General features: G+C 40.2%; 1 protein-coding gene across 1 annotated transcript in view; it reads right to left on the bottom strand.

Moving 5' to 3' along the window:
- Positions 1-827: 827 nt before the first annotated feature.
- Positions 828-14,430, bottom strand: part of MOCOS (molybdenum cofactor sulfurase) — a gene marked incomplete at its 5' end in the record, with an annotated part of 117,389 nt that continues 103,786 nt past the window's right edge. The window contains 3 exons of the mRNA XM_083377081.1: positions 828-1,057; positions 2,343-2,447; positions 6,891-7,017. Coding sequence (XP_083233207.1) covers positions 905-1,057; positions 2,343-2,447; positions 6,891-7,017 — 385 coding nt within the window. The 3' untranslated portion in view covers positions 828-904. The remainder of the gene's footprint in view (positions 1,058-2,342; positions 2,448-6,890; positions 7,018-14,430) is intronic.

Genomic DNA, 14,430 nt, shown 5'->3' with positions numbered 1-14,430 from the left:
GCCACCAGTTTGACACCCTGATCTACACATTACAATATTGGAACCTTTTAATTATTTTTTCTAATAGTTGTGATGTAGAAAGTTAAATTTTATACATGTTAATTTTAAAATCTTAAACAGTTTTGGATTTTTTGCCTGTAATTGGATAGAAGAAGAAGATGGCTTATGGGATGAAAAATTTTATATTTATTAGCTAAGAAGAGATTATGCCATTGCTAATACTTGCCATGATGAGGGGAAATATCTTTCTTAAGGAGAGGGGGGGGATTTCTTTTTATACTATTTTTCCTTGTTTCTTTGCATTTTTCTCTCTTTCTTTTCTTCCAGTTTGTATATCTTATATTGTTCTATTAAAACTGTATTATTATATAAAATTATAAAAATAATATTAAAAATAATAAAATATAATTATTTCCAGTAAACATTTGCTAGAATAATTTTAATAATAATGCAGCTTCTTAGATCCCAATTTAGTAGAGCTTCTCATCTTCCTAGTGAGTATCCATAGCCATCCTGCTACCATCTGCTGTTGTCTCCTTGCTTTCATTTGTTTTTCTTCCTGTTGTATTTTGGTTGGGATGGCTGTGGGCAGAGTATACCAAAGCATAACAGGATGGCTAGGGGCACTCATTAGGAAATTAAAAAGCTCTACTAAATCAGGATCCAAAAAGCTGCAATGCTATCTACTACAAAAAACCCTGCTCTTATTGGAAATGCTGATGTGTGGGCAGAATAGTCGTTCTTAAGCAACCAATTTTACATTTTACATCATGTTAAATAATTCCTGTATATAAGAATTACATAAAGGTATAATAATTGCAGGAAAGAATGCAATTTTATTAGATTTAACTCAGAATTGCTCAAAAATAATCACAGCATACTACCCATATTGAGGATTGAAATTTCACAACAAATGTGAGCGTTCTGCTTTATTCTCTTCTGTTGAGGTTGAAGATGTAGTGTTCTTTAATACAAGTATCTCAGATCCTACTAATAAGCTATTAGAAAGGGAGAATTGTGTCTCAGAGTGATTTTCCAGGTATATTCCAAAGTTAGTCTGAAAAAAAGGTACAACACATTCATCAGCTTATATGATGAAATCAAGACTTCCAGAACTAGACTGTAAAAATCTGGACAAACATTAAATGGAAACAAATAGTTTCTGATTATTGCAGTCTACTTATAGTAGCCATAATGAAATAGGTTATGCAATATCAACCTGCAGTTCTCCTGGATTGGATAAATAAAATTCTGGAACTAAGACAAATTTACTAAACAATAAAAAAGAAGATCCACACTTCAAATGATACTTACAACTATTCTTATTTTAAACATATTTAAATTTATGCTGATTTTCTAACTGAATATTATAATATTTGCAGTGGCAATAATTACTCAAAGACATAATGGTCTCCCTTTGTATGTATTCTAGCTGAATTTAAACACACACATATTCAATTTGATTTCTGCATTCCTGCACTCAGCCAAAATGACAGATAAACAATGGCTCCTTCTTATTCATTATTTCTATCATTCTCTAGTTTTGTCAGATACCACATTTCTGACCAAAAATGGCACCACCTCCAGAGGTTAATCTGGAGAATTTAAGAAATTCCCCAGAATTTCCCCCAATATATTTTATTAGAGGAATCCAATGGCTGAAGAAAGTGGTACTCAAACTGAATATTTCAGGGTTTTTTGGCGGGCAGGGGGAGTGGAAAAGCTTTACACAGAGAATTTAACTCTGATGGAGATAGGCAGTTAAGAAATAGTATAAATAAACATGGAAATGTGTGGAAACTATACAAACAGGCAAATAAATAAATAAATAAATAAATGGTCACTGCATGTATATAGTTCCTTTCTCTAGTTGCCTCAGGTATATTTATTTATGAAACTTATGTGCCACCCATTTCACCTACAGGTGACTATGTGGCTTACAATCAATTAAAACAACAAAATAAAATATTTACAATAATAAATAAATTGAAAGTGAGTTAAAATTAACAAAGATGGGAAAGATGGGATCAAGATGCACATGGGCAGGACGTGGGTTAGTCTGTTAACCATCTCCAGAATGACATTGTGTTCCCAGGCTAGGACAGGTAGTCAAGGACTACCTCTTTCTTTGTACTTCCACATCATTAGGTAAAATGATAATTCTCTTTAGAATTCTTCCACTTTTTTAACTAGTCGCCTTTGTCTTAAATATTCATTTGAACACTGTATATATTAAATAATGACAAAAGTTTAAGACAATATTTTTACAGTAAAGAAAACAAGCAGTGAAAGAAAAAGATCAGAAGACTGGATCATTAAAACACCAGTGCTTGTACACTGACCTTTCTATCTCTAATGGATGACAACTTTTGCAAAAAGTCCTTGTTTCGCTCTCCAGTTTGTTGATTAATGCAGATAACCAGGCATCTGTGACATGGTCCTAAAATCTGAAATTTATACAGAAAAATTCTGAAATATTACTCAGGAAAAATGCTGGGCAATCTTAGCAGGAAGTGTCTAGCAATTATTTTTGCTAGGACTGTGGCAAAGATCACCTAAACTATTTTGGTGTTGAATCAGCTCAGAAAGTGATCAAATATGTCTTGATTCAAGACAAATGCTACGTTTTCCTAACTTAGATAATGGGGTATTAAAAGATAAAACTTTCCCCTATCCAGTTGTGTCTGATTCTAGGGGGTGGTGCTCATCTCTGTTTCTTAGCTGAGGGAGCCAGCATTGTCCAAAGACACTTCCATAGTCACTTGGCTAGCATCACTATACATCAAGGCACGTGTAATGCTGTTACCTTCCCATTGAAGTAGTACCTATTTACCTGCTTGCATTTGCATGCTCTTGAACTGCTAGGTGGGCAGGAACTGGGGCAAATAACAGGAACTCACCCCATCATGCTGTGTATGGGTCTCAAACCTGGGCTATCAGCTTTTCAGCTGACAAGCTCAGCATCTGTCAGATCCACCAGTTTCGGCTTGGCACCTTGTTAGCATTCTGCTAATGATTGGGGAATGGAGGGGGGAACAAAGGGGCAATAAAACAGTATTCTTTTCTTGTGGAAATTAGGATGGGGGGATTGACAGTTGAGGAACAGCAGAGTGGTTTGGAATCTGGTTCATGCTGGCGCACTGGAATCTGCAAGGCCATTTGCCCTGAGTGTGTAATTTTATCAACCTAAACACCTCAGAGTTTCTCATAACATGTGGCAGTGCTGGATTGGCTGTGCCTGACTGGACTATGGGGGGAGGGCTAGAGCATCTTTAACCACTGAGCCAACATGTTCCCATTAATAGGGTATTAAGAGAAACCTAATTAAGACAAAACCTTCAGGACATTTGACAGCCAGCCTGACCTTTCTCCCATTCCTAATCCAAGCTACAGAAAATATTATGAACTAATCAGAATAACAGAATTGAAAGGAACCTTGGAGGTCTTCTAGCCCAACCCCCTCCTCAACCCATTCAAGACAAATGGCTGTCCAACCTCTTCTTATCCTCCAGTGATGTAGCACCCATAACATCTGAAGGCAAGCCGTCCTTTGATTAATTATTCTCACTGTCAAGAAATGTCTTGTTAGTTTTAGGTTGGATCTCTCCTTGATCTGTTACTTCTTATCTTGAATTCTGGTGCTTTGGAGAATAAATTGACCCCCTCTTCTTTGTGACAGCCATTTAAATTTTGGAAGACTGCTGTCATGTCACTTCTACCACATGATCCTACAAGCTATAGCCCTTTAGAGCAGGAGTAGGTGATATGATGAATGCAGATGAATGCAGATGCCTGGAGGCTGCCTGGAGTGGGAGAAATAGACTCCCCTCAGTCAAGGGAGAACCTTGCTGATTCTTGGTTAAGAGATGCAGCTGCTCTGCAGATGCAGAGTAGGGCTACAAACTGAGGATTCTCTTGAATCATCAGTTCTTGTTAGAAGAGCAATTGGAAATGTCCAATTACAGCTTGAACCACTGAATGTCACTCATGCCCTTTTCATCTCACACTTAGTTTACTGAAATTTGCTTTACAGGGGATTGCCCTTGAACTTCATTTGGAAACTTCAGCTGATGCAAAATATACGTAATAATCCATATACTTATGTGACAGTCTCATTACTGCCTTGCAATGGAGTAATCACTAAGTTTCTGAATGCTGTTGAAAATGTTACTATAAAGCTCCATATCATTCACAGGGCAACTCCTGTGCCTTGAGAGGGCAAATAGTTTTTGCCCATTCAGCCCATGGAAATACAAAATGCATCCTGATGTCTCCACCTATCTTGAATTATAAAAATGGGCATTTTGTATGGAACAATGGAACAATTTGGAACAATTTGCCCGCAGAACAAGGATAACCCTCATTGTTATTATTACCTTTCCAAAATCTTGTACTAGTAGTGCTGACAATAATATTCCTCTTCTCTAAAGAGTATCTTGGCACTAACCTCATGAGTAGTGCCCCTTAAGTCACAACTGGATATGGGAAATCTTTAAAGCTTTTAAAACTTCAATGCAACCCTAATTATATATTTAGTACAATAAAATATATAACCATGTCATCTTGTTTTTATTCCCTTTGATGATAAAACCAATTGCAGAACCAAATGTTCTACAGTGTTTTCAAAGACCACATCGTAATTCCAATAATTCAATAAAAACTGAATAAAAATCTTTGATTTCTCTGATCACTTTCCTCTTTGTCCAATCAATGGCTGATTTCTCAGAAACTCTCTAGCAAAACTGTGCAATGGGAAGCTTATCATTGCTTATAGCTTCTTAAGGAGACTGCTTATCTTTCTTGAAATAAGATGTCAGGATTTCACTAATTTATACAGAGCCATTCACAGCCTTCAGCTTATTTGCGTTTCAATATTCATTAAGAGTCATTCCTTATGAAAGGTTACTCTTGGTTTGATACCAGAGGAAAAAAGGGAGAAATAGCTTAACAATTAGAAAGTGCAAATCAAGGTTGATCTACAGGCCCTATAGATTCTAAGGCTATTTATTGCAAAACCTAGTTATGCTGGTTGTCTCTCTCTTCAAGATGTTTTTCAACAATTTTTCTCCCCATTAATAGTTCACTATTTATTTAAAAGCTGTGACCAACTGACCACAATGGCACACAAGACATTTATAAGCTAAGGGGAATTGGACAAGAAAATCTTGCTGATGATGTTACCTGTTTTGGTAATGAAATGTTCAGAAATTATACTGAAACAAGCTTGGAAAACAAACCACAGCCAAAATGTAAAACTGAGCTACAAGTATTTTCTATTATTTATTTTTATCCTAGTTTGGTAAAAGTAAAGCCTTTTTTAAAATTCAGCATAAGAACCTAATGGTGATACTTTTCTCTAATTATTCTGCAAAGTGGCATATCTCAAATTACTAAATGCAAAGAAGCAGCTTTGAAATTTTAAAGGAAACAATTTTTAAAATATGATATTTGGAGCTTTATTGAGGTGGAGAAAGTTCAGGACTACACATTGTCTTTTATTTTTTAAAAAAGTAATACATAACATTTAATCTTCAATTCTTACACAAATATGCAAACTTTTCCTGAATTGCATCTAATAGTGAAAAAACCATGTCTTTGCCATCTCTTTTTTCTTGTTTCTTAATGCTGCCTTCATCTAATTTCTAGTGCATAACTGAGAAAGACTTTTGTCATTAGCTATATTAGTGTTAAAATAGTGTTTTCCTTTATCCCAACACAGATTTTGTAATGGATACAATGAAATATGATTCATTAACCAGTTTTCAAGGTAATGTCAGGTAATATTAAGGGGCAGAATCACCCCAGCACCAATTCGCATCATAGAATGGTGTAGTTATACCTTATCTCTTCCAATTTCTGAGTAATGTCTTTTGGTTCATTTTGATTTTGACAACAGGAGAGTCTAATTCTTTCTTCAGCTCTCTGAAGAGATTCCAAGTTCAGAGATTTAGATCAGACGCAGATCAGATTCAACTAGAGTTTTGAACAACAACCAAAATTGTAAGAAGATTCAAATATTTTCTCTACCAAAAGTTGGTATTTGGGACACTTTAGCTTAGAAAATAGTGAGGAAAGAACCTGACTGAAAGAATGTATAAAATCAAACATGAAATTTCAAGGAGAATTTTTTTTGTCTCAAAACATTAAGATCAGGCATCATCCAGTGAAACTGATTGGAAAAAGGATTAGACAAGTATTCCCAGTACTTTTTCACATAGTATAGGACGGTAATCCTAGACTTTCAATCAGTCACTTACTGACTGTTTGAAATTATGACAGACCTACCAAAAGATATGTACAATTTTGAAGTTATAATGGCCAAACATACCCCTTGGTAATCTGATCACATTTTGGCGTTTGTTATCAGGGTCACCTTTACACCTATGTGCAGCATCCTGCAATAACATGACTGTGGTTTTTGATGTTTTTTGCTAGTGTCTGGTATTTACTTCTGGTTCCCGGCAAAAAATGCCCATTGCGTAAAATGGATTTGGTTTAATTTGTAAGTTGATGACTCCTTGTACATGATTAACCTATGAGTTAATTACCAAAGTGACAGTTACTAACGTAATTGGTTTTGAATGAGATTAAGATAACTTTATGAAAAACAAAGCTATTAATCTTAAAGATTCAGTGTTACCCCTGAGTTGAGAATCACATGTTGTCAAATATCAGTTCCAGCAGAAAACAGCAAGATATGTTTGCAGTTTCTGTTTGTTTGATCCAAAAAGATTAGTTTGAACTATAATCTATGCACAAGATAAAGCAAACTGCTGTTTTAACCTTTATAAGTAACCAATATTATTTTCTAGGATCACTTTTGGTTTCTTGCATCTTGTCTTTCTCATTAGGCTTTGCAAATGCAAAAGAGAGCTACAGCCATTCCATACCCTGAAACGTAGAGGACCAATGGCAATTTGATCCCACAAGTCTTCTTCAAATGGCTCATTTGTTCTGATAACAATGTTGGCCCGAAATCGATAAATTAATTCCTGAGGAAGAAATGATTCACCTAGGCTGTTTCACAGAGACAAAGGGGAAAAAATAGTTTAACAGAAATGAGACATAATCTCAGTTTAGTTAACTTAGTAAAAGTAAGCTTATTATTTAAAATGTAATAGAGACAAGATATACAAGTCTAACTGTAAAAGTATATATTAATCTTTGGAACAATTGCAAATTAGAGGCAGAGTTACAATAAAAAGTCCACATACAAATACAAAATAGTAAGTTTTAAATTGTCTAATGCAAATGCTATTAGAGATAACCCTCAACCTATGATAGCCTGCTCAATGGGGTACAACTGGTGAAAACCATTAGACAGTTTTGCTTAATGACACCCCCACTTTCCCTGATGTCACCATGTGAGTTGTTAAACAAGCATTGGGTACCTCATGGATGGGGGAGGTCCTGGGAGGCCTGCCACCCAGCTGGATCCATAAACGAGGCAGATAAGCAGCAAAAAGCCAAAAAGAGCCCAGCAGAGTGGAAGAACCTAGCCAGATTAAGGGCCAATGCCATGTTCCAATAGTGGAGAGGCTTTCAAACAAGGCTCTGTGTTTAGCTGGCCATCAGGAGACTGCAAGCCTCTCCTGGTACTTGTTAGGCTTTAAGGAAGTCAGTAACCTTTATGCAAAAGTGGTAGCTTCAAGACAAGCACTGTATTGTGGAACTATTTTCCTGTAGAAGAAACATACACTATTGCCTGATATGATGGAACATGAATTATAAATCTCAATTGTTAAACAATCTTTAATGGTTCTTTTTTCTCCCTGGACAGAAAGGATATTTTTCTCATTGGACAGGAAAAAAATGAATTTTACTTATATCTGTTTAGGGGAGGTTTAAGAACAGCTAGTCTATTGGATAAATTTATAAAGGTTACTTACAAAAAATAAAATGGATGTTCCATACTTAGCTCTAAATAGTAAAAAACCATCCTTAACATCTGACTCCAGAAGCCTCAGTTTGCCATATTACCAAGAAAATACTGATGAACCATAGAAAGAAATTTTCTCCATGTTGAAATTAATACAAGAAACAATTGCTTTAACTCATGATGAGATTAAAAATAACACAAAGGAGATAAAAGAACAATTTTCTAATTTAAATCTACAAACTCAAAAAATAACTACAGAGAAGGAACCAGCAACCCAGAAAATAGAAGGAAAACTAAAGAATGCTGACACAAACATTGTGGATCTAAAGGAAGAAACTAACGACCAGACTCAGATAAATGAAGACTTAGAAGACACAATGATAATATTGGAAATGGAAAAGACATTTTACAAACCAAGGTTTCAGAGCATACTAGAGAATAAGGCTGATGGAAAGGAAGATAAAGCTATTAACAGAACTGTGGGGAACTGGATAAGGAGGGAGGCTGTTTAATAAATATCAATGAGCTAGTTCTTCCAAAAATACTTTTAACTAAATTGTTTCTCTTGTTTCAAATAATATACACAAAAATAGAGGAAGAATCATTTGATGACTTGGAAAGTTAGTTGGAAAAGGAAAAAAGCTAGAGTAGGACTGAAGGAAATAGAAGCTTTGACCTATTAGAGGGGATGTTATATTAGATGTTTGAATATGGTTAAGAATAGATTGTTAGAAATAGATGTATTATTATAACTAGATAAGATTTGTAATCAGAATATCATATCTTAGTATGAAAAGGTAAATAAGAATATGCTAAGAACTTTGAATAAGGGAAGCTTTTGGTTACCCAAAAATAAAGACTTAAAGACTGAATAAATGGATATTGAGTGCAAATGTAATTAAGATATGCTTTGGTTAGAAAAGATATTCTAAAGTGATATTATTGACACTATTAGAAAAATGTAACAAATGTTGATAGGCAATTGTATATTTACTCACAACAATAAGAATTGTATTTGCTTAGTGTGGAAAAATGTCTATTATCAGAAGAAGAGTGGATGTATTGGAGAGTGAAATATTGGATTTAGTTTGAAGAAGCTTACATGTACCATGGGATCACCAATGGACTCAGTCATCATGTTGTCTATTAGGTACTTGATTGTAAAAATAGAAAATTAATAAAATGTTTATTAAAAAAAGAAAAGAAAAAGTGGGAAGGAAGGAAGGAAGGAAGGAAGGAAGGAAGGAAGGAAGGAAGGAAGGAAGGAAGGAAGGAAGGAAGGAAGGAAGGAATACAAAACTAAAAGTGCACTAAGACAGGGCTTTTCAACCTTTTCACCAATTGTACCACTTTTAGAATATGGCAATATTCAAGTACCACCAGTCGCCTAGCAAGATGTCAAAAACTTGGTGACCCCCCCAAAAAACAGAAAAAAGTGATAAAGTACAGGTAGTCCTACCCTTTAATATCATCTCTTCTCTAACCCCCTTCAATATCATCTCTTCCCTCCCCTTCAGCAGGACCCAGGCAATGCCTTATGCAGCTCCAGCTGAATCTCTGCCTGAAGACTCCGTGAGGCTGACTACCACTGCAATCAGCTGGAGCTGTGCGCACTGATCCTGGCCTCTCCTCAGGACCCTCTACTTTTATGCCCCGGGAGCAGCTTGCCTTTCAAACCTCCAATATCTAACAGAAGGGGAAACCCGCTGCAAAGGCACATCTCGCAGAATCGCCACCAAGCAATGCCTGTGCTCCACCGCTGCAGAAAAAGAAGTGCTGCATTTCCTGCCAGTGCAGGCAGCCCGGGTCCTGCAAGAGGCCGAACAGGAATGAAACAGCCCTTGGGTGTGCACTGCAGAAAAGCCACAAGTACTGGTGTCACCTGGGCTCCTGCCCAGTTCACTTGTTTGCGGAAAACAGGTGGTGGCAGCGTGGTCGCAGGAGGGGAGCCCAAGGAAGGCACAGCAGTTTGAGGGGAGGGCGGCAGCAATGGTTGTTTCAACATGGCACTGGCAGCAGTGGTGGCAGAGAGAAAAAGGGCTGGATGCCCCTGCTCCTCCTCAGCACATGTTCAAGGCCATTGAGGAAAGGGCAAAAAAAAAGCAGAGCAGGGGGGAGGAAGGCAACCGAGACACTCGCCCCATGCATGCCTCCTGGAGTTTGCCTTTACACTGCCTCTAAAGCGCAAGTTAAAAAAAACCCCGGAAAGATGAGGTGGGGGGGAGAAAGGCAATCAGTCAGCCAACAGCCCGGCTGTTTCAGACTTTAAGCCTGCGATACAGGCAATGCCGTGCACTTCTGCCAGCCCAGAAAGGGAAACTGACTGGCAGGCAGGCAGGCTGGCCATCACAGAAATGGAAAAGATTTAAATGCTGTGAAACAGTGGGGGGAGGGAGTCAGGTGGGCACATTTCTCCCTCCACACCCACGTTCTGTTGGCTTCGCCTGGTGTGCATCAGCAAAACAAACACCTATAGAACGTGGGCCTCGATTCCCACCTGCTGCCACGGGATGAGTCCTCTGGGAGGGCGCACGCCGTTTGTCCACTTTGCTTTCCCCTCCGTAAAGTCAGGAGAGGGGGAAAAGTCTCGAGTCCGGGGAGGCAACATGAGGGCTGTGAGGGGTATCACAAGCTCGTGTGTGTGTGTGTGTGTGTGTGTGTGTACTCGCGCAAGTTTTTATGATGGGTGGAAGTGCTTTCTGGGCTTTGGAACTTTGAATGATTGTTAAATGACTGACCATAAGTCAAGGACTACCTATAGAAGAAAACAGAAAAAGAGCTAGATATAAAAAAGATATAAAAAAATAAAAATGGCTTCTAGTATTTTTCATAATGACTATTAGGTACAATTATATTTTGTCTTTTCTGTCTAAAGTTACTGCATGAATAGGTTTAGAGTGGAAAAGGGCTGGGAGATATGGAATGCCATCAGAGTGTTGATGGCAGGAGTTGGAGGGTAAGCTGCTATTTGGGAATGAGGCTGTGATATTTAATCACCTTTTCTAGCTTTCCAGTCTCTTGTTGAATTTCTAGTACTTTAACATGGAGAGGTTAAAGAGAAGAATGGAATGACACAAGCCCTCAAACACCAATTTGAACCTTCCACAGAGAAAGGAAAGGAACAACTGCAAAAAGTGCCTCACAATCCCAACCCCTACAGCTGTCACCCCCAGAGGTCATCCACAAGCATGACCAATGCTGTTTCAGTAATGTACCATGGCTTGAACCCAGACTTAAGTCCAAGGATGGTCTCTTGAGAAGGAAGTGCCACTGCCTCTTTCAAGGCAGACAGTACCACCCCTTCCAACACAGAGATATTCATCACTGTTTGCATCCAACCAACTTCCAGGAAGCCTTAATCAATCATAAGAGGCATAGATACAGGACACAAGTGAGCTAACAGCCAAGAGGACCCAGCCCACTTCTTCAGGATCAACTGATTCAAATTCCTTTCAGATAATAGGGCGCAGATATGTCTTAGTCACTTCCAAAGTGTTTGCTCAGAATCCAACTCTAAGTGAAGTCAAACAATTTTGTTTTTAGAGATTCTGAGCTGATTTCTCACAGCAGCCCTGCAAGAATTCCCACATTGCCTCCTTACCCAGGTGGTCCCTCATTACTCAGAAAGGACCCAATCACCCAAAATGTGACTACTATTCTTATTCTCATTTATAAAGATGTTGAATAGCACTGCAGGGAAATTTGTGGCATCCCATTCACTTTGCAGAACCATTTACGAGCAATTTTCAAATGCAAACATTCAGCTAGTTGCAAATTTAATGGGCTGAACTTTCTAGTACACATATATCTCTTTTGTGTACAATCTACACATTATATAAATAGAGGCCTAAAAACAATTTGGAGAATAGCAGTGTTATCAATCACTCTATAGCAGTGTTGAATTAACAAGTGTAACATCCAAATCTGATTAATCCATTGCACTGCACTGAGGGGAAAAAATAAGGAGGAATATTAGATATGTTTATCACCTCCAATTATATTTATTTTTTATTTATTTATTTATTTTATTAATGGGACTTATATCCCGCCCTATCTCCCGAAGGACTCAGGGCGGCTAACAACACCAAAAATTAAAGGTCTGTACAGTAAATTAAAATTAAAAATTGAAATAAATTAAAGATTAGAGTTAAAATTGTAAACATAATTAAAATCCCTGTCAGTCCAGGTCAGCCAGGTGGAAAAGGAGTGTTTTGAGGCCACGGCGAAAGGACTGGAGATCTTGGGCCATCCGAAGCTCAGGGGGGAGCTGGTTCCACAGGGCTGGCGCTCCCACAGAGAAGGCTCTTCCCCTGGAGGTCCCAAGCCGACATTGTCTAGCCGATGGTACCCTGAGGAGGCCTTCTCTGTGTGAACGTACTGGGCGATGGGAATTCGTTCCCGGCAGCAGATGGTCCTGCAAGTATCCCGGGCCTGAGCCATGTAGGGCTTTCAAGGTAAGTACCAGCACCTTAAATCTCTCAAATCTTAGAAAGGTGGGAGAAGCTGGATTTTGATGACGTGCTCATCGCCGGTGAGTCCACCGAGGTGCTGGCAAGGAAGCTCAGAGCCGTCCTCCAAAGGCTGAGTGAAGCAGGCCTGAAGCTTAAGAAGAATAAGTGTAGTATTGGAGTCCCTTCAACTGAGTTCTTGGGTTTCCGTATTGATGCCAACGGCATCCACCCTGCTGAGTCAAAAGTAAAAGCCATTCAGATGGCACCCAGCCCCAATGCTTCAGGCATTCCTAGGCCTCCTAAATTTTTACCATGCATTCCTTCCTAACAAGGCTGCAGTGGCAGAGCCATTACACCGGCTCTTGAACAAAAATACTGTGTGGAAGTGGACTAGTGTTCACGAAAGAAGCTTTCAGGAATTGAAGGCTCTACTGTCCATCAGTTCCACGATCACTCACTTTGAGGAATCAATGTGGGTATGCCTTGCGTGTGACGTGTCCCCATAGGGGTGGGGGCTGTCCTAAGTCACTTGAAGAGCAATGGGACTCAAATCCCGATTGCTTTTTATTCCAGGACATTGTCCTCCACAGAGCGTAATTATGCACAAATTGATAAGGAGACATTGACCATAGTAGCTGGAGTAAAAAAATTCCACGACTACTTGCTTGGCAGGGACTTCACGGTCTTCACAGACCATAAACCGCTATTGGGGTTATTCACTACAGACAGACAGACATCCCACATCTTATCCCCTAGAACAGGGATGTCAAACTCAATTTCAATGAGGGCTGCATCAGCATTGCGGTTGCCCTCAGGGGGCCGGGTGGGTGTGGCCAGAGTGGGCGCAGCCTACTGGGTGGGCGTGGCTGGAATGCGTGTGGCCTACTGGGTGGGCATGGCCAGCTCTACACTTGTCAAGGGTACCTATGGGGGCCTGGGTAGGAATGGGGCAGATCTGAGGGTCTCTGGCAGAAGGAGATGGGACCGGGACAAGTGCCAAGGCATGGTCCACTGGAGGAGCCTCACTGTTCCTCTCAGGCCATGCGGGGGGGGCTGGACTGTGGCACGGAGGTCAAATGCCCAGCCCAGCCCTCAAGCACCTGTGGCACTAAGCCCAGCCCCACTTCCCCAAGGGGGCACCCAGCTGCACTTACCTCCTCAAGGCTGCTGCTGCTGTGCTTGCTCTCCTTAGCCAGGTTGCTTATGATGGGTACAAGAGCAAAGTCAAGAGGGAGACCCACTCCCTCTCCATGTGAGGAGACCTGGCTTTGTATCCAAAAGCTTCCTTAGCAATAGGATGGGAGACCCCCCAGGATAGGGCAGGAGGACGGGGCAAGGGGATGGTGAAAGGGCAGCAGGGAAGGACTAAGGGAGGACTTCCCTCAGACCCTCCCTCTCCTTCCTTCCTTCCTTCCTTCCTTCCTTCCTTCCTTCCTTCCTTCCTTCCTTCCTTCCTTCCTTCCTAAGAGTGGTAGGAAAATATCTGAGATGAGGGAGGGAGAAAAACAGGCAAGAAATACAGCTGGGGAAACGTCATCCTTCGTGAGGAATGAAGAAATGTACCATCGCCTGGAAGTGGCCAGCACATGGCCCTCGCCTACTTCACATATCTGGCTTGGTGAGCTCTGGGGGAGGGGATACCATGAGCAGCATGAAAGTCGATGTTATTTGCACAATGCTGCCAGCGCCCAGCCTGCCTGGTTTTGGCAGGCAGCGGGGTGCTCTCCTCACAGTGCGGAGAGGCTGAGCCAGGTGGCCTGAATCTAAAGAGAAGCACAATGCTGCCCAGCTCCTAGCCTGCCCGAAGTAGGCAGGGCCATGTGCTGGCCACTTCCAGGCAATGGTACATTTCTTCATTCCTCACAAAGGGTGATACCTCCCCAGAGCGCGCCCAGGGGGCGGGATTGACGCGGCAGGGGCTGGTACCTCGATGTTTCCAGACGGCCTTGTGGAGCTAAGACTGAATGCGTTTCAGCATAGATGGCCACCATGAAATTGTACATTGGCTCCCGGCCAGCCTGGGCTAGGGCCAAGGCAGTGGGGGCCATTTCCTCACTGTTTCCAGGATGGGTCCGCGGGCCACATGAAACCACTTCATGG

Source organism: Vipera ursinii (genome assembly GCF_947247035.1).
Source record: "Vipera ursinii genome assembly, chromosome: Z".
In the NCBI taxonomy this organism is placed as follows: Eukaryota; Metazoa; Chordata; class Lepidosauria; order Squamata; family Viperidae; genus Vipera; species Vipera ursinii.
This window is presented reverse-complemented; position numbering and strand designations above follow the sequence as displayed.